Here is a 19,370-nt window from a genome sequence, read left to right as displayed (position 1 = left end):
TCAGTAAAGACATAAGGGAGCTAAATGAAGAAATAGATAAACTAGAACTATTGGACATTTTCAGAGTCATTCATCCCAAGAAACTGGAATACACATTTTAGTCAAATCCACATGGATCATTCTCAAGGATAGACCATATGTTAGGCCACAAAGACAGCATCAGCCTATTCAAGAGCACTGAAATCATCCCAAGCATCTTCTCAGACCACAGTGGAATTAAACTAACACTTAACAATCAAAAAAAGATTAGTAACACTTCCAAAATGTGGAAGCTCAACAGTACACTTCTTAACAACTTCTGGGTCAAAGAGGAAATCAAGGAAGAAATCAAAATGTTTCGAGAGTTCAATGAAAATGAAGACAAAAGCTATCAAAATATTTGGGACACAGCTAAAGCAGTCCTAAGAGGGAATTTCATAGCTATACAAGCACACATTAGGAAACAAGAAAAGGCACAAATAAACAGCCTGATTGCACATCTCAAAGCCCTAGAAGAAGAACAACAAAGGAATCCTAAAGCAACCAGAGGGACAGAAATCACTAAAGTTAAGGCAGAAATAAATAACATTGAGAATAGGAAAACCATACAAAAGATCAATGAAAGTAGATGTTGGTTCTTCAAAAGAGTAAACAAAATCGACAAACCTTTAGCCAGACTCACAAAACAAAAAAGGAAGAAGACCCAAATAAATCAGATAGTAAATGAAAGAGGAGAAATCACAACAGACACTGCAGAAATTCAACATATCATGTGAGGCTTCTATGAACAACTATATGCCACCAAGCTAGAGAACCTGGAAGAAAGGAATGATTTCCTATATACCTACCAACTTCCAAAACTAAGTCAAGAGGAAGTGGATAACATGAACAGGCCCATCACAGCTAATGAAATTGAAACAGTTATCAAAAATCTTCCCAAAAATAAAAGTCCTGGACCAGATGGTTTTACAAATGAATTCTACAAAACTTTCAAAGAAGAACTAATACCTCTACTTTTAAAAGTCTTCCAGAAGATTGAAGACACTGGAATACTCCCTGCCAGCTTCTATGAAGCCAACATCACCCTGATACCAAAAGCAGACAGGGACACAACCAAAAAAGAAAACTACAGACCAATATGTCTGATGAACATAGATGCGAAAATATTGAACAAAATTCTAGCCGACCGGATACAGCAGTATATCAAAAAGATGGTTCATCATGACGAACTGGGGTTTATCCCAGGCATGCAAGGTTGGTTTAATATACGTAAATCAATGTGATCCACCACATCAACAAAAGCAAGACCAAAAACCACATGGTCATATCAATAGATGCAGAGAAAGCCTTTGACAAAATACAACATCCCTTTATGATCAAAACACTACAAAAAATTGGAATAGATGGAAAATTCCTGAAGATAGTGTAGTCTATATATAGCAAACCTACAGCCAACATCATACTCAATGGTGAAAAACTGGAAGCATTTCCCCTTAGATCAGGTACTAGACAGGGCTGCCCACTATCACCATTAATATTCAACATAGAGTTGGAAGTTCTTGCCATAGCAATCAGGCAGGAACAAGGAATTAAAGGGATACAGATTGGAAGAGAAGAAGTCAAACTCTCCTTATTTGCAGAGGACATGATAGTATACATGGAAAAACCTAAGGAATCCAGCAAGAAGCTTTTGGAAATCATCAGGCAATACAGTAATGTGTCAGGCTATAAAATTAACATTCAACAGTCAGTGGCATTCCTCTATGCAAACACTAAGTTAGAAGAAATTGAAATCCAGAAATCAGTTCCTTTTTCTATAGCAACAAAAACAATAAAATATCTAGGAATAAATCTAACCAACGAAGTGAAAGACTTGTGTACTGAAAATTATGAGTCACTACTCAAAGAAATTGAAAAAGACACAAAGAAGTGGAAAGATATTCCATGTTCATGGGTTGGAAGAATTAACATCATCAAAATGAATATATTACCCAGAGCCATCTACAAATTTAATGCTATCCCCATCAAGATCCCAAGCACATTTTTTAGGAGAATAGAAAAAATGCTATAAATGTTTATCTGGAACCAGAAAAGACCTAGAATTGCCAAAACAATCTTGAGAAAAAAGAACAGAACCAGAGGCATCACACTGCCAAATCTCAAACTGTATTATAGGGCCATTGTCATCAAAACTGCTTGGTAGTAGAACATGAACAGACACACTGACCAGTGGAATAGAATTGAGAGCCCAGAAATGAGGACCCACATGTATGGACATTTAATCTTTGACAAAGGGGCCCAGACTATTATATGGGGGAAGCAGAGTCTCTTCAACAAATGGTGTTGGAAACAATGGGTTGAAAGACGCTGAAGAATGAAACTGAATCAATGTATTTCACCAAATCCAAAAGTAAATTCCAAGTGGATCAAGGACTTGGATCTTAGACCACAAACTATCAGATACTTAGAGGAAAATATTGGAAGAACTTTTTTCCGCATAAATTTTAAAGACATTTTCAATGAAACGAATCCAATTACAAGGAAGACTAAGGCAAGTATAAACCTATGGTACTACATCAAATTAAAAAGCTTCTTCACAGCAAAAGAAACCACTACCCAAATCAAGAGACCCCTCACAGAATGGGAGAAGATCTTTACATGCCATACATCAGATAAGAGTTTAATAACCAACATATATAAAGAGAAAAAAGAACAGAGCCAGAGGCATCACACTGCCAGATCTCAAACTGTATTATAGGGCCATTGTCATCAAAACTGCTTGGTAGTGGAACATGAACAGACACACTGACCATTACTATTCAACATAGTGTTGGAAGTTCTTGCCATAGCAATCAGGCAGGAGCAAGGAGAGGGTGTGGGGTCAAAGGAACCATCCTGCACTGCTGGTGGGAATGTCAATTGGTCCAACCTCTGTGGAGAACAGTCTGGAGAACTCTCAGAAGGCTAGAAATCTACCTACCCTATGACCCTGCAATTCCCCTCCTGGGGATATATCCTAAGGAACCCAACACATCCATCCAAAAAGATCTGTGTACACATATGTTCTTGGCAGCACAATTAGTAATAGCCAAAACCTGGAAGCAACTCAGATGTCCAACAACAGATGAGTGGCTGAGCAAGTTGTGGTATATATACACAATGGCATACTACTCAGCTGTAAAAAAATGGTGACTTCACTGTTTTCAGCCGATCTTGGATGGACCTTGAAAAAATCATGTTGAGTGAAATAAGTCAGAAACTGAAGGATGAATATGGGATGATCTCACTCTCAGGCCGAAGTTGAAAAACAAGATTAGAAAAGAAAACACAAGTCAAACCTGAAATGGAATTGGAGTATTACACCAAAGTAAAAGACTCGGGGGTGGGTGGGTGGGTGGGGAGAATACAGGTCCATGAAAAATGATGAATGAAATAGTGGGGGTTGTATTGTTAAATGGGAATCTGGGGAATGTTATGCATGTAAAAAAAAAAGAGTAGAAACACAAAGCAGAAATTGACTGAGTTTGGAGTATGGCACCAAAGTAAGAAAGCAGAAGTATACTAGAGTTTGCAGTGAGTACCCTCCCTAACACTTCCTCTCCACTATTCCAAGCTTTGGGTCCATGATTGGCTTTGTATGTTAACTCTCTTTTCAGTCACCAGGTTCCAGATGCCATCAGGATGCCAGCCAGGCTTCCCTGGATTGAAGACCCCACCAATGTGTCCTGGAGCTCAGATTCCCCAGAGACCCACCCTACCAGGGAAAGAGAGAGGCAAACTGGGAGTATGGACCGACCAGTCAATGCCCATGTTCAGCGGGGAAGCAATTACAGAAGCCAGACCTTCCACCTTCTGCAACCCACAATGACCCTGGGTCCATGCTCCCAGAGGGATTGAGAATGGGAAAGCTACTGGGTAGGGGGTGGGATATGGAGATTGGGCGGTGGGAATTGTGTGGAGTTGTACCCCTCCTACCCTATGGTTTTGTCAATTAATCCTTTCTTAAATAAAAAAAAAATAAAAAAAAAAAGAAGTAGAAACGCAAAGCAGAAGTTTGACTGAGTTTGGAGTATGGCACCAAAGTAAGAAAGCAGAAGTACACTAGAGTTTGCAGTGAGTACCTCCCTAACACTTCCTCTCCACTATTCCAAGCTTTGGGTCCATGATTGCTCAACAATTTGTTTGGCTTTGTATGTTAACTCTCTTTTCAGTCACCAGGTTCCAGATGACATCAGGATGCTGGCCAGGCTTCCCTGGATTGAAGACCCCACCAATGTGTCCTGGAGCTCAGCTTCCCCAGAGACCCACCCTACTAGGGAAAGAGAGAGGCAGACTGGGAGTATGGACCGACCAGTCAACGCCCATGTTCAGTGGGGAAGCAATTACAGAAGCCAGACCTTCTACCTTCTGCAACCCACAATGACCCTGGGTCCATGCTTCCAGAGGGCTAGAGAATGGGAAAGCTATCAGGGGAGGGGATGGGATATGGAGATTGGGTGGTGGGAATTGTGTACCCCTCCTACCCTATTGTTTTGTTAATTAATCCTTTCTTAAATTAAAAAAAAATCTAAAAAAACAATAATAATGATCCTGGGTCTATGTTCCCAGAAAGATAAAGAATAAGAAAACTTCCAATGAAGGGAATGGGATATTGAATTCTGGTGTTGAGAATTGTGTGGAATTGTAGCCCTCTCATCCTATAGTCTTCTCAATTATTATTAAATCAATTAAAAAACAGCAAATATATTTAATATTAAGCTGACAAATATTTTCTTGTGTTTACAGGAATGCTTGTGTAAGAGAACATTCCTGGGGTTGGAAAATAGCATCATGGTAATGCAAAGAGTTCTTTATGACTGATCTTACAAGGTCTGTTTACAGCAGTATAATCAACAGAAGAGGAGCACTGCTATAGACATCAAAGGGTTTTGCTGTTTTGTCCATCTTGGCAAATAAGTGTCAATCTTCTTCCCAAACCTTCTATTTCAATCATTTTATGCACCTGCTGTGTTGCTGTGGGTCAAAAGACTGAGGTCTTAGTCTAGGATTATGTATAAAGAAAAAGTTATAGTCTAAGAACCTGGGGCCAGGTCGGATGCACCTGACTAAGCACACACATTACAGTCTAAGTACTGACAGTGGTAAGATTAAAAACAGATACATAGATAGATAGATAGATACATACATACATACATACATACATACATAGATGATAGATTTTAAAAAGGGTGGGGCCCGGCTGTGGAGTACCTATATTAGTGCACATCTTGCAATGTGTAGGGACTCAGGCTTGAGACCCTGGACATCTTTGTGAGTGGTGAAGCAGCGCTGCAGGTGTCTCTATCTCTTACCTTCTCTTTGATAGAGGTGATCCCCTTCCCTATCGATTTCTGGCTGTCTCTATCCAGTAAATATATAAAGATTTTAAAAAAGAAGAAGAAGGAGTCTGAAAATGTCCGAGAGGTCTAGTCTGTCGATCTCTTCATTCAATTCTCTTGTATCTTTATTGGTTCTCTGCTTTGTTGATCTGTCTAAGTGTGAGAGTGGGGTATTAAAGTCTCCCACTATTATTAACAACTAATGTGATGATAACATTAACTATCCATTGTCTTTTTGAACCCTAAGACAGCAGGAACGTCACATCTCCACTATAGAGCCCCTACTTCCCCCAGTCCTGGAACCCTTGGATAGGGCCCACTTTCCCGTATGCATCTCCCAATCCAAACCAAATAATAATGCATCCACCGATCACAACCTAACCAACGCAACGATTGCCACCTCAACATGCTTCACCTCAGACTGTGTCCAGAGACTTCATGTATGGAATGACAACCCTTCAGCTTCATTACTCGTGTGAGACCTTTCCTTTTATAGTACACTCTAATCTCATCTCAGGTAGTTCACTTTCTAACAAAGTCCCATAACCTAGATATACACCAATTTCTGTGAGAGAGAGCTTATGTGCACATGTATCCATAAACTACTGCAAAATATATACCTGAAAGCAGTAGTACACTAGAGTTTGCAGTGAGTACCTCCCTAACACTTCCTCTCCACTATTCCAAGCTTGGGATCCATGATTGCTCAACAAATTGTTTGGCTTTGTATGTTAACTCTCTTTTCAATCACCAGGTTCCAGATGCCACCAGGATGCTGGCCAGGCTTCCCTGGATTGAAGACCCCACCAATGTGTCCTGGAGCTCAGCTTCCCCAGAGACACACCCTACTAGGGAAAAAGAGAGGCAGACTGGGAGTATGGACTGACCAGTCAACGCCCATGTTCAGCGGGGAAGCAATTACAGAAGCCAGACCTTCTACCTTCTGCAACCCTCAACGACCCTGGGTCCATGCTCCCAGAGGGCTAGAGAATGGGAAAGCTATCATGGGAGGGGGTGGGTTATGGAGATTGGGTGGTGGGAATTGTGTGGAGTTGTGCCCCTCCTACCTTATTTTTTTTTCATTAATCCTTTCTTAAATAAAAAATTAAAAAAAAAAGAAGGGGCCAGTTGGTGGTGCACTTGGTTGAGCAACATGTTACAGTGTGAAAGGACATAGGTTTGAATCCATGGCCCCCACCTGCAGGGGGAAAGCTTTGTGAGTGCTGAAGCAGGGTTGCAAGTATCTCTCTATCTCCTCCTCCCCACTCAATTTCTGGCTGTTTCTATCCAATAAATAAAGATAATAAAAATGAGGAAAATTTAGAACTAACAGTGGCTGCATTTTGTCAGTGAGAGAGGCCAGTTTACTCTGATCCTTGGTGACACTCAGTGTAGGGAAGCACTAGGTTCTCACCTGCAACTCATGGAGGTAACAGAAGATGAACACTAACAGGGTTAGGGGGTACCCAGTGGACAGGCAGTGCAGGAGCAAATATAGGTGGCAGCCAGGGCCAAATCACAGAAGAATAGTGAGGGGGAAAAAAAACCCTAAAACACAGTGTTCAACATGCAACATTTTATTTAAGAGAAAACTTCAAAGATCATGATCAGCCTGAAGTAGTGAAGACCTGCCACATCCTGGTGGATAGACTACTGCGATAGGAGAGAAATGGGAAGGATTCTAGGAACACCTCTGGTGCCGCAGACCTGAACTACTGCTGTGGAAACAGCTATGCTGTTTCTCCAGCTCAGCCTGCAATCTTGCACCTCAACTGCATCAGCTTTGCGACCCCACGACTGAGACATGATGCTTCATTCCAGGAGCGATGTCCACATGCAGATAATGTGCTAGATTTCAGGTTTCTGAGAGCCCAAAGGACAGCTTCTTAGAGTGACATAGGCAGTTACTGCAGGATGCTGTCACAGTCCAGTTTCCTAACATCAGGATTCCAGAAAGACAGGGTTTAGGGCTCACCAAGATAGTCCTGGAGCATCCTATATCTCTCAAGACCCCAAAGAGTTGAGAACAAAGCAAATCAAAGGTCTGAGGCTGCAGAAATCCCTGAGGGCTGAAAGTCTCCAGAGGGGCTGGATAGATCTCTTGTCTCAACCTGCTGAGGCCCGAGGTGAAGCGCAGCAGCTTCTCCAGGGTGGCCATGGACAAGCAGTTCCCATGCAGGCTGAGGGAGCTGAGCTGGGAGCAGCTGCTCAGGGCAGGGAGCAGGGCTTCAAGCTGGGTGTCCTGGAGGCCACACAGACCCAGGTCCAGGTGCTGGAGGGTGGCTGCATTTACCTCCAGCAGAGCTAGAAGGGGCTCACTGACTGAGATCAGGGGGACTCCCCTCAGACACAGGTCCTTCAGGTGAGTGAGATGAGGGCTCCTGAACAGGTGAGTCAAGTCTTTTTCTGTAAACATGCAGTGAGTGAGTGACAAGACCTCCAGGGGGTTGGCAAGGCTCCTGGGAAAAGAAGAGAATTGTTAGCTCTGCTGAATCCTATTTTCAGATCTTATGAGTTTGCTCTGACTACTTGATGGAATTCAGTAGGCAGCAAACCTCCACCCTAACCCTGTACTGTCTGATGGTTCAAGAGCACACAATGTCTAAAAATCCCTTAACTCTTCTGTGAAATACATACTTCAGTAATTTAGAAAGTGTCTGATTAATTATCTCTATCTATTGTGGTCTTCCTAGAGTATAACAATGGAGGGAAAACCTTTAGGGCCTCCCCGTTGATTCTGGGATTATCCAAATCTCATGGTGAGAAATGAGTGGGATATCCTAACCCAAGCAGGTGACACCCCATCGGCTGGAATTCCAGTATTGCTCACCTTTAGTGAGCACCCCATATCCTCAGTAATCCTCTCCGCACTTGTCACTCCTGTTGATCACATAGACTCCTCCTCCTCAACCTGCCAGGCCTGTCATTCTCCATGCTGTATGGGCAGAGATGGACAGGGGAGTCTGAGACAGGCTCCTTCCTGCTCACGATCTGGTGAGCACAGGGCCTGTATGTGAAGATCTCAGGAACAGTGCTGAGCCTACTCACCTGCCTTCTTCACTTAGTCATTATTCTAGGTCAGCTCTGATGTCTATTCTGAGAGTTCTGCTCACTAGACTTCATGCCTCACCTGAAACTTCCTATCATGTGATCGTGATTCCACATGATATGGCTGTTTGTACATCTTGCTTTAGGCGATTATTTGATAACTCCCGTCAGGAAAGAGGAAAGTGTGAGATAGCATTTACTTCAGTGTTACAGACAATGGCCCCAATCTTACCTGAGGAGCTGTTCCAGATGGCCCTGCAGGAAGTAGGGAGATTGCAGATACAACTCTCTGAGGTGTCTTAGGTGCAAAAACTGACAGGTGAACTGGGCAACACACCGTCTCCCAAGCTCAAGCTCTTCGTGGGTTGTTGCAGCACGAGCATCAATATGGAGAGTGAGTTTCTTCAGATTTTTCATCTTGCCCATCAGATGAGCAAACATTTTCAGGGTAGGGAATGTCCAGGTGTTGTAGACTTCCAACTCCTTGATACACAACAGCTCTATGTACTGAAGTCTACATCTTGACAAGATCACTGACACAATTGTCACTTTCACAAAACACAGGTGTACAGCTTTCCTCTTCTTTACCCACTGCAAGAGGTGGGAGGAGAAAGAGTCAGGGCACGAATCATGGATGTGAAGTCTTGTAAAAACCTCCAGCAACGGCAAAGGCTTCCTCATCCTTGAGCACTGAGAGGTCCATGGCTCTTCTCTGGGTGAGTGTCCACTGAGCTTCACTCTAGTCCTCCCAGTCCAGAACTCCTGACCAGTATTCCGTAAATCCAGGACCTGCAGCTTACATCTCCTTTGCAGGAAACAGAACATAGATGAGAAACTCAGAGTGTAAGGATTTTGCAATGATGTGAGTGTCTACCTCTGCACATTCTGTGTCTGTCTTCATATTCCAGACCAATGCTGTCTCTTCCTATAACCTGCTAGTTCTCCCGTTTGTCCCCTTCATCCTGCGTACTCATTCAGAGCTTCTCAGAAACACATAATGGGGCAAGGGGTGATGACATCTCAGCTTCCCCAGCACTTAAGCCACCTCATACTCATAGGGCATCTCCAAATGGAGCACAACAGGGCTATCTCTTTGGCTATTGATCCACCCCAGGGGCCTCCACACTCCCTCACCCCACTGACTGCTAGACACCCATCACCCAACCAGGCTATCTGTGACACACTCACCTGGGGCCAACACTCTGGGCAAGGAGAACATCAATGCCATCCAACACGGCACTCACCCTCTGGTTCCAGGGCATCATGTCAGGCTCTAGACCACCCAGAGGCAGACAGGGGAAGGGCCAGGCTGGCACTATGGCCTTCAGGATCTCTAGGCATCTGTGCCTGTAGGCTTCCAGGAAGAGGGTTGGGAAGAAAGCTGCAGGGAGGGCCTTGAGAGCATCGATGGCCAAGTCCTTGTTCCTTACCAGGCTCTCTATTGCCAGATTCTGCAGGCTGGGTGGCTCCAACTTATTCATCTTGAATATTCTTAGAAAGGAAACCAAGACAATCTCAAGGGACAAGTCATCATTCTCAAATATGCATAGAGTGTCCCATAGACTTACTGGACTTCACAGATTCTACATCAGGCCTCAAGTAATATTTAAACAATAAAGAAAGAAAGAATGATACAGAGAGATGACTCCTGGCAGTTTAGCCTGGCAACAGTCCTCATCAAAATGGGTCCTGCTTGGCCATGTCAATTACCCATGTTTTTGTCTGGCCTCTGCAGCACTGTGTCAAGCTGTGGAACTATACAGGCTGTTGCCTCTGCCCCCTTTTCTGTCTGAAAAGATTGGCTTGGAGCAATGAAGCCCCAGGGATAACTACAATAAGGGAAGGAGAGGGGTAGTCATCCATTTGCATCTAGTATGCAGGTTCCCATGGCTGAGTGACTGAAGATAACATGAGGTGAGCCTAGCAGAGGGGGAAACTTACCAGCTGTGAGGAAGTGGGAGGCTTGCTCAGACCTCAGATCTCTGGAGAAGCAAGGAAGATTGTGTTCTCAGCCTTGGGACCTGGGGCTTTTATAGGCCTTTCTAGGCACACCTTCCCCACCCTAATCTCTTCTCCTTGAGGGTAAAAAGAATATTGGGTAGATGGCTAAATCCATCATATGAATCCAACTTAAGTATTTCTCTAGATACATTGATCAGGCAGCAGACATCCAATCACAGAAGAGAAGGGCTTAGGGGAGGGGCAAGTCAGTGACTCTGGATGGGCTTCACAGGTAGACACTGAGTTTGGGGACAAAGGCCTTCTCAGCCCAGGGTGTGGCAGGGGAAAATGGCAATCTGTCAACCATTGACCAAAACCATGAAGCTTGGATGTTTCATTTCTCTTGTAGGACATCAGTATAGAAGTGGAACTGGGTACCTCTCACAGGATGCTATGGAGGACCAGGAAAACACTATTGAGGTTCAGAGGCTCTCTTCTCTTTGTACCATAGTTCTTAGTACTGATTTCAACAAATAACTGGGGGGAAATGTATGATTTCTGGGCAGTTTTACACATTTATTCAGACAAAGTGAAAGCATGTGAACAGAGAAATCTATGAACAAACAGGCCACATGACAAAGAATTTGGCTTTTGTTTTATTTATTTATTTATTTATTTATTTTAAAAATTGAACACCGACAAAACCATAGGATAAGAGGGGTACAGGTCCACACAATTCCCTCCAACAGATCTCTGTATCCCATCCCCTCCCCTGGTATCTTTCCTGTTCTTTAACCCTCTGGGAGTGTGGACCCAATGTCATTGTGGAATGCAGAAAGTGGAAGGTCTGGCTTCTGTAATTGCTTCCCCACTGAACATTAGTATTGATAGGTTGATTCATACTCCCAGTCTGCCTCTCTCTTTCCCTAGTAGGGTGGGGCTCTGGAGAAGACACATTGGTGTGGTTGTCTATCCAGGGAAGTCTGGTCGCATCCTGCTAACATTTGGAACCCGATGGTGGAAAAGAGAGCTAACATACAAGGCCAAACAAATTGTTGATCAATCATGAACTTAAAGGCTGAAATAATGCAGATGCAGAGTTGTGGGTACTCCATTTTGTAGATAGCTAGTAGGCATATTTTAGTTATATTCTAAAGGGCCTGAGGCTATACTAGTTTTTTTTTGTTTGTTTGTTTGTTTTGTTTTTTACCCTGAGCCTGAAATCTGATCTACTGGTGGATCCGAGCTATTGTCTGGTGAGATGATGTTATGGCTGGAAAAGGAACAGAAAGCTGGATCAGGGAAGAGAGTAGTCCCCTAATATTGTAAGGTGTATAAATATTGTTATCTATAAACCCCATGGATTTGATGTGATCTGGGGCACATAATCAACTTAGGAGCCTACGTGACCTCTGCATCCCTGTAAATCTGAGCTCATTATGAGTAGGAGCGTTCCAGGCTGCCCCAATATCAGGACCCATCTTCCTCAGGTGTAGCATAGAGTATGTTGTCCATTCTCCCTTCAGAGGATGGAACATTCTCTACCATTGTTGATCCAAGTTGAGGGCAAGGTCCTATGGGGGTCCCACACAGGGTCTATCTTGTTGTTCCTGATAGAGATGAGTGGTAAAAAGGTGAGAGGGATTTATTTGAGGTCTAGGCCCAGAATTGAGCTCTTGTATGTACCTGTCATGCCCTGTCTTCACCTCCTTTCTGAGCCAAACTTCCATTAGTTTTCATTATTCCTCTGTTCTCTAAGGTAAGGAAACAGAGCCTGGCTATGTCAGGTCAGGTGGACCTTGGGTTTAGGGCCCACTCTGAGTGCTAACCTTCCCCTAACAATATCACATACATGAGAGAGAGACTAAGAGACTCACCTGTGTGAAATTTCTCTGTTCTTTACTTTTCCTTGTATTTTTTAATCTAGACCAGTACAGAAAGGCCAAAAGCAGAGAGAGAGAGAGAGAGGGAGATTACTGACCCAATGCTTCCTACAGTGTAGGGGGTTTCCCCATCTCCAACCAGGGATCCGACACATAGCACAGCGGCTCACTATAACAATGAAATATTCAGCTAACCATGTCTTGTGGAATTTAGAATTTCTGTCATAGAAAGGAATATCCAAGAGACACATTCAGGCTTGAAATCAGAGAGGGAGCTCACTTTTTCTTGCCTCTGGAGGAAGAAGGTGTTTCTTTTAAGACTGATGGGATCAGCCTCACAATGAAGGAGTCTGGTTTGAGAGTAGGGACTGGAATACCCACATGCCAACTTGGCTTGATGACTTTGACTTTGCAATTCATAACAGCTCTCCTGCATGCTGACAACAGTCACTGCTTTATGTCATTTAATGCTATTATAAATAACTATATCGGGAGCAGGGCCATAGTGCAGCATGTTAAGTGTAGGTGTTTGGATGCTCATCTCATTATTTTGTGCTTCAACCTTTGGGGGGATTTTAACTGGACACTTGTGCTGGTTCATTTTTCCCATATTTTTTCTTGTTGGTTTAACCATTTTATATATTATGTTATGAGGTCCCCCTCTCAGTACTTTTCAAATTACTGATCACATTTGCCTGGATTGACTTGTGTCTAAGTAAGGTAATTAAAGGGTTCACAGTGGTGGAAGTTAACTGTTGTTTCAAAGTATTTTAATCCCTGAGTTGGAGCTCAGTGGCTTAAAAGCCTTTTTTTGCTTTTTCTTCCCTGTAGGCTATGAAAGCCTAATGGCTTTTAAACTATAAGTAGGCTTCTTAGCTTAATCACTGACTTCCAATCATGAGATAAAGCAGGGTGTGGCAGAGATAATCCAGTGGGTATGCAAAGAGGCATTCATTTTTTTAATTTATTTTTATTTAAGAAAGGATAAATTAACAAAACCTTAGGGTAGGAGGGGTACAAGTCCACACAATTCCCACCACCCAATCTCCATATCCCATCCCCTCCCCTGATAGCTTTTCCATTCTCTATCCCTCTGGGAGCATGGACCCAGGGTCTTTGTGGGTTGCAGAAAATGGCTTCTGTAATTGCTTCCCCGTAAAGTGTAGTCATATAAATCACTAGTTAATTAATATGAGAGGAGGAAATTAATTGTATGTTTCGAAGTTTTTAAAACATAGAATGAGTCCTTTTAATATATAGGCTGTGTATTTGATATGTGGACTCTCTCAAAAGTCTAGACCAAGTAGATCAGAAGCAACTAATGGGAAAGAGACTTTCACAGCCCCTCCACTATGCAAAGAAGATATAGGTCTCCTGAGTTTCCTTTTTAGTTCTCTGTCCCCTGGTGTCAGCCCAGAGCCTCCCTGCAGCTGCTCCAGATTCCTAGGGCAGTAGAAATGGAGACTCAGAGTTGCACTTGGTGAGTCTCCGGGGAGTCCTCCAGACTGGAGACAGTGTCTCTACTGATAAACTGCCAACTGTTACCAGCCACTTAATCTCTCCTTAGGCTTCTTTCTGTGCACCAGCCACGTGTGTTTGGACTCACTGGTTATTTGATGGGTTCCTGAAATTGTTCTGTTCCTGTCTTGTTTCAGTCCCAGATGGTCTCCTTTGGTATTCCTAGTTGATCCAGGAGAGGAGAGGAGAGAAACACATCTGCTGCTGCTCGTAGCCCCTCCTCTGGATTATTTTTTTCTTTTTATTATTTGTTAGGACACAAAGAAATTGAAATAGGACAGGAGAGATAAATAAGTGGAGAGAAAGATAGATACCTGAAGACTTGCTTAAGCACTCTTGAAGTACCCCCTGCAGGTAGGGAGCAGGTGTTTAACATGGATCTTTCACTGCCCAACCCTAGTTCCTGTGTTTTATAAGACTCACTCAACACTCAGACTCAAAACCTTTCTGGTGAAATATAGGTAGAAAAATAGCATCTTTTGGGGGTGACAGATTTTGGTTCTCTCCACACCTTCAGGAACCTCCACAAAAATGTTAAGGTTCTTTTTAATTCTCTTCATTTTTAAGAATCACACCAAATCTTCATGGCAAAGGAAACTATCCAGCCTCAGGCAGGTAATGCTTGGGGAATTCCCTCAGCTGAGGGCTCTAGAAGGCTCCCTCTAATTGTCAGGACACCCAAATGTTAGAAAAGATTAACTGATAGACTTCATGTGAGAATCAGTAGAGATGGAGAAATGAAAACTCCCAAGGTAGGGAGGGCCCTGTACAGGATCCCGGCTTCTCTGAAGAAGTCATGTTGGCTTGAAGGGGGCTTACATAAATTCTGGAAAGTATGAACTAAAAACTCTGAGAAAATACAATAGTCTTTGCTCTACTAACCAGGTGATACCCTCCCACCACCATCTTAGGGAAATACTGGAATGTCTGGGGAGCCCAAACAGACAGGGGGAGCATCTTTTCTGCTCCATTCCAGAGCCCAACAGAACACCCATGTTCTATAATAGAATGGGTCAAAAAGGAAATAAAGGAAGAAATCAAAATGTTTTGAGAGTTCAATGAAAATGAAGACACACGTTATCAAAATCTGTGGGACACAGTTAAGGCAGTACTGAGAGGCAAGTTCATAGCCATACAAGCAGAAAATTGGAAACAAGAAAAAGCACAAATAAACAGCCTGATTGCACATCTTAAAGACGTAGAAGGAGAAGAACAAAGGAACCCTAATGTAACCAGAAGGACAGAAATCATTAAAGTTAGGGAAGAAATCAATAACATTGGAAATAAGAAAACCATACAGAAGATCAATGAAAGTGAATGTTAGTTCTTCAAAAGAGTAAACAAAATCAACAAACCATTAGCCAGACTCACAAAACAAAAAAAGGGAGAAGGCCCAAATAAATAGTATCATAAATGAAAGAGGAGATATCACAACAGACACCACATTCAACATATCATGCAAGGCTTCTATGAACAACTATATGCCACCAAGCTAGAGAACATGAAATAAATGGACAGTTTCCTAGATACCTACCAACTTCCAAAACTAAGTAAAGAGGAAGTAGATAACGTGAACAGGCCCATCACAACTAATGAACCAGTTGAAATTGAAACAGTTATCAAAAATCTTCCCAAAAATAAAAGTCCTGGATAAGATGGTTTTATAGATGAATTCTACAAAACCTTCAAAGAAGAACTAATACTTCTACTTTTAAAAGTCTTCCAGAAGATTGAAGACACTGGAATACTATCTTCTAGCTTCTACAAAGCCATCATCACTTTGATACCAAAAGCAGACAGGGACACAACCAAAAAAGAAAACTACAGATGAATACTTCTGATGAACATAGATGCTAAAATATTGAACAAAATTCTAACCAACGAGATCCAACAGTATATTAAAAAGATTGTTCATCATGACCAAGTGGGGTTTATCCCAGGAATGCAAGATTGGTATAATATATATAAATCAATCAACGTGATCCACCATATCAACAAAAGTAAGACCAAAAACCACATGGTCATATCAATAGATGCAGAGAATGCCTTTGAGGAAATACAACATCCCTTTATGATCAAAACACTACAAAAAATGGGAATGGATGGAAAATTCCTGAATATAGTGGAGTCTATATATAGCAAACCTACAGCCAACATCATACTCAATGGTGAAAAACTGGAAGCATTTTCCCTCAGATCACGTACCAAAGAGGAATGTGCACTATCCCCATTACTATTCAACATAGTGTTAGAAGTTCTTGCTATAGCAGTCAGAAAGGAACATGGAATTAAAAGCAAACAGAGTGGAAGAGAAGAAATCAACCTCTCCCTATTGCAAGGGAGATGTAAAAACAGAGAAAAACCTAAGGAATCCAGTAAGAAGATTCTGGATATCATTAGGCTATACAGGAAGGTGTCAGGCTACAAAATTAACATTCAAAAGTCAGTGGTATTCCTCTATGCAAACACTAAGTTAGAAGAAGTTGAAATCCAGAAATCAATTCTTTTTACTATAGCAACAAAAACAATAAAATATCTAGGAGTAAACCTAACCAAAGAAGTGAAAGACTTGTATACTGAAAATTATGAGTCACTACTCAAGGAAATTGAAAAAGACACAAAGAAGTGGAAAGTCATTTCATGGTCATGGATTGGCAAAATTAACATCATCAAAATGAATATATTGCTCAGAGCCATCTACAGATTTAATGCTATCCCCATCAAGATCCCAACCACATTTTTTAAATAGAACTAATATTACAAATATTTATCTGGAACCAGAAAAGACCTAGATTTGCCAAAACAATCTTGAGAAGAAAGAACAGAACTGGAGGCATCACACTCCCAGATATCATGGCCATTTTCATCAAAACCACTAGGTATTGGAACATGAATAGACACACTGACCAGTGGAATAGAATTGAGAGCCCAAAAGTAATCTCCTACACCTATGGACATCTAATATTTGACAGAGGTGCCCAGAATATTAAATGGGGAAAGCATAGTCTCTTCAACAAGTGGTGTTGGAAAAAAATGGGTTGAAATATGCAGAAGAATGAAACTGAACCACTATATTTCACGAAATACAAAAGTAAATTCCAAAGGGATAAAGGACTTGAATGTTAGACCACAAGCTGTCAGATACTTAGAGGAAAATATTGGCAGAACCCTTTTCTGCATACATTTTAAAGACATCTTCAATGAAATGAATCTAATTACAAATAAGAATAGGGCAAGCATAAACCTATGGGACTACATCAAATTAAAAAGCTTCTACACAGTTAAAGAAACTATTACTCAAACCAAGAGATCCCTCACAGAATGGGAGAAGATCTTTACATGCCATACATCAGATAAGAGGCTAATAACCAGAATATATAAAGATCTTTCGGTATAAGATCTTTCAAGATGGAACTTGAAAATTTCATGTTAAATGTAATAAGTCAGAAACAGAATGATTAATATTTGATGTTCTCACTCTCATGCAGAAGTTGAAAAACAGGATCAGAAAAAAATACAAGTAGAACCTGAACTGGAATTGGCATATTGTACCAAAGTAAAAGACTCTGGGGTTGGTGGGTGGGCAGAATACAGATCCAAGAAGGATGGCAGAGCACATAGTGTTGGATGTATTGTTATATGGAAAATGGGGAAATGTTATGCATGTACAAACTTGCTGGGCCAGGCTAGCTTCACAGGTGGGAGAGAGACAACCAGGGACTCATGGCTGAGCTGAGACGCAGTTCAATATTTATTAACGAGTGGGGATGTAGTTCAATCTAGCTATCTCTAATTACAATAAAATCATCTATATATCCTGAGGCTGAAGTGTCAGGTCAGAAGAGGATGTATGTAGGATAGGGGGTGGGGAGAAGGAAAAACACAGGAACCAGTGGGGATTAAGCCAATGCCCTGCAAGTAGGGCAGTTCCCAGGTAACATAGTGATTATGTAAATAGACCACAGCATAAACAGTGCAACAGAAGAGGTCTTAGAAGCAGAATTTAGAAGCAGACCAACACAAACTATTGTATTTTTTATCAAATGTAAAGAATTAATTCCCCGATAAAGAAATTAAAAAGAAAAAATAATACTGATAAGTGACTAGTGGCAGTAGTGGATTCATAGTACCAGCATGGATCACCAGCAATTACTCTGGTGGCAAGAAATAAAAATGAATATCTTGCTCTTTGAAATATTAAATCTCCTGAAAGTTTAGACCAAGGAGATCAAAAGCAACTAGTGGTGTTTCCTTTATAAGATACAGATATAAGTAAATAGCATAAAAAAACATAAATTATGGTGAGGTCTTGTATGGTGTAGCAATCAAGACCTAACAGTGGCATTTTCAAAGTTAACCCAGTTGCCAAATGATTTGGTTATAGCATTGCCTTCTTAAACCCTAAGACAGCAGGGACCCTCCCCTTTCTTTATAAAGCTCATATTTCTCCCAGTCCTGAAACCTCAAGCTGAACCCTCAAGTCCAATCCTGAAACTTTCCTGCATGCTTCTCCCAGTTCATGCCAACTGATACTGCCCCTGCTGATACCAACCTAATCAATGCAACAAGTACCACCTCTGCACGTTTCACTTCAGACTGCATCCAGAGATGGCAGGAGTGGAATGTGAACCCACCAGCTTCATCACTCTGGTGAGAACTTTCCTATCTCATAGGAGCCCTTAAATTCATTTTAGGTGGTACACTTCTTATCAAACCTCAAAACTTAAATATAGACCAGGGTCATTGAGATGGGCCCAGCATAAGTACATATATCCAGAAGTTGGGGAAAAACATAAACCTTAAAGCAAACGTGCACAGTAGTTTGCAGTAGTCAGTAAATGTAGCAAGCAAGCAGAAAGACCTAAAAAAGACACGTTAAAGTACCTAATGAAATAGTTTCTACTTAGGCCCAGATACCTTTCTCACCTACTTCCTATTGCATGTCCCTCAATCACTCCAAAGCTAAACCTGTCAGACAAAGTAAGGACTACAAAAGCTGAATAAGGGCAAGAGACTGGCATACTTAAATGATGACTCTTCAGTCACTATCAGGCCACCCCATCACCTTGGGCCTAAGTCAGGGAATGCTGGGATTCCCACACATACATGATGGGCCTAGACATCTAACAGATCCCTCTCACCACTGTAAATGGTCATCTCCATCAGGAACAATGTAATGGACCACTCTGTAGGCCCCTATCAGAAATGGCCCTCAATACAAATCAACAATGGTAGGGAATGTTCCATTCTCTGAAGGGAGGTTGGGTAGCATACTCTGCTTATCACCTGAGGATGGATCCTGAAATAGGTGCATCCTGGAATGTTACTAGCCGTGACCGTGGAATGTGAGCTCAGACCTACAGGGATGCAGAGGTTACATAGGTTCCTTTGTTGACTATGGGCCCCAGATTAGATGGATAGTGTTTACAGTTAACAATATTTATATACTTTTCCTATATTTGGGAGCAATTCTCTTCCCTAATCCAGCTTTCTGGTCCTTTTCCAACTGTGACACTATCCTCCCAAGATAAGAGCTTAGGTCAACTGCATATTGAATGTTGAGTGCAGGCAAAAACTAGTTGGGTCATGGACCACTTTGGATATACCTAAAATAGATCTACTA

General features: G+C 41.9%; 1 protein-coding gene across 1 annotated transcript; it reads right to left on the bottom strand.

The window, feature by feature from the left end:
- Window positions 1-7,212: 7,212 nt before the first annotated feature.
- Window positions 7,213-9,886, bottom strand: LOC103128193 (PRAME family member 12-like). Its single transcript, XM_007539060.2, has 3 exons — window positions 9,594-9,886; window positions 8,638-9,210; window positions 7,213-7,816 (listed from the first exon to the last, which is right to left on the bottom strand). Exons 1-3 carry the CDS (start codon window positions 9,884-9,886, stop codon window positions 7,213-7,215), a joined length of 1,470 nt encoding a protein of 489 aa, XP_007539122.2.
- Window positions 9,887-19,370: the final 9,484 nt, after the last annotated feature.

Source organism: Erinaceus europaeus, chromosome 11 (genome assembly GCF_950295315.1).
Source record: "Erinaceus europaeus chromosome 11, mEriEur2.1, whole genome shotgun sequence".
In the NCBI taxonomy this organism is placed as follows: domain Eukaryota; kingdom Metazoa; phylum Chordata; class Mammalia; order Eulipotyphla; family Erinaceidae; genus Erinaceus; species Erinaceus europaeus.
This window is presented reverse-complemented; position numbering and strand designations above follow the sequence as displayed.

What these genes read in the sequence shown, in the direction of transcription:
- LOC103128193 (XM_007539060.2), bottom strand. Translation starts at nt 9,886, where the DNA reads ATGAATAAGTTGGAGCCACCCAGCCTGCAGAATCTGGCAATAGAGAGC. An exon ending in GCCCAGAGTGTTGGCCCCAG is followed by an intron (nt 9,211 to 9,593) that starts GTGAGTGTGTCA and finishes TTTCCTGCAAAG; the next exon opens with GAGATGTAAGCTGCAGGTCC. An exon ending in CATCTGGAACAGCTCCTCAG is followed by an intron (nt 7,817 to 8,637) that starts GTAAGATTGGGG and finishes TTCTTTTCCCAG; the next exon opens with GAGCCTTGCCAACCCCCTGG.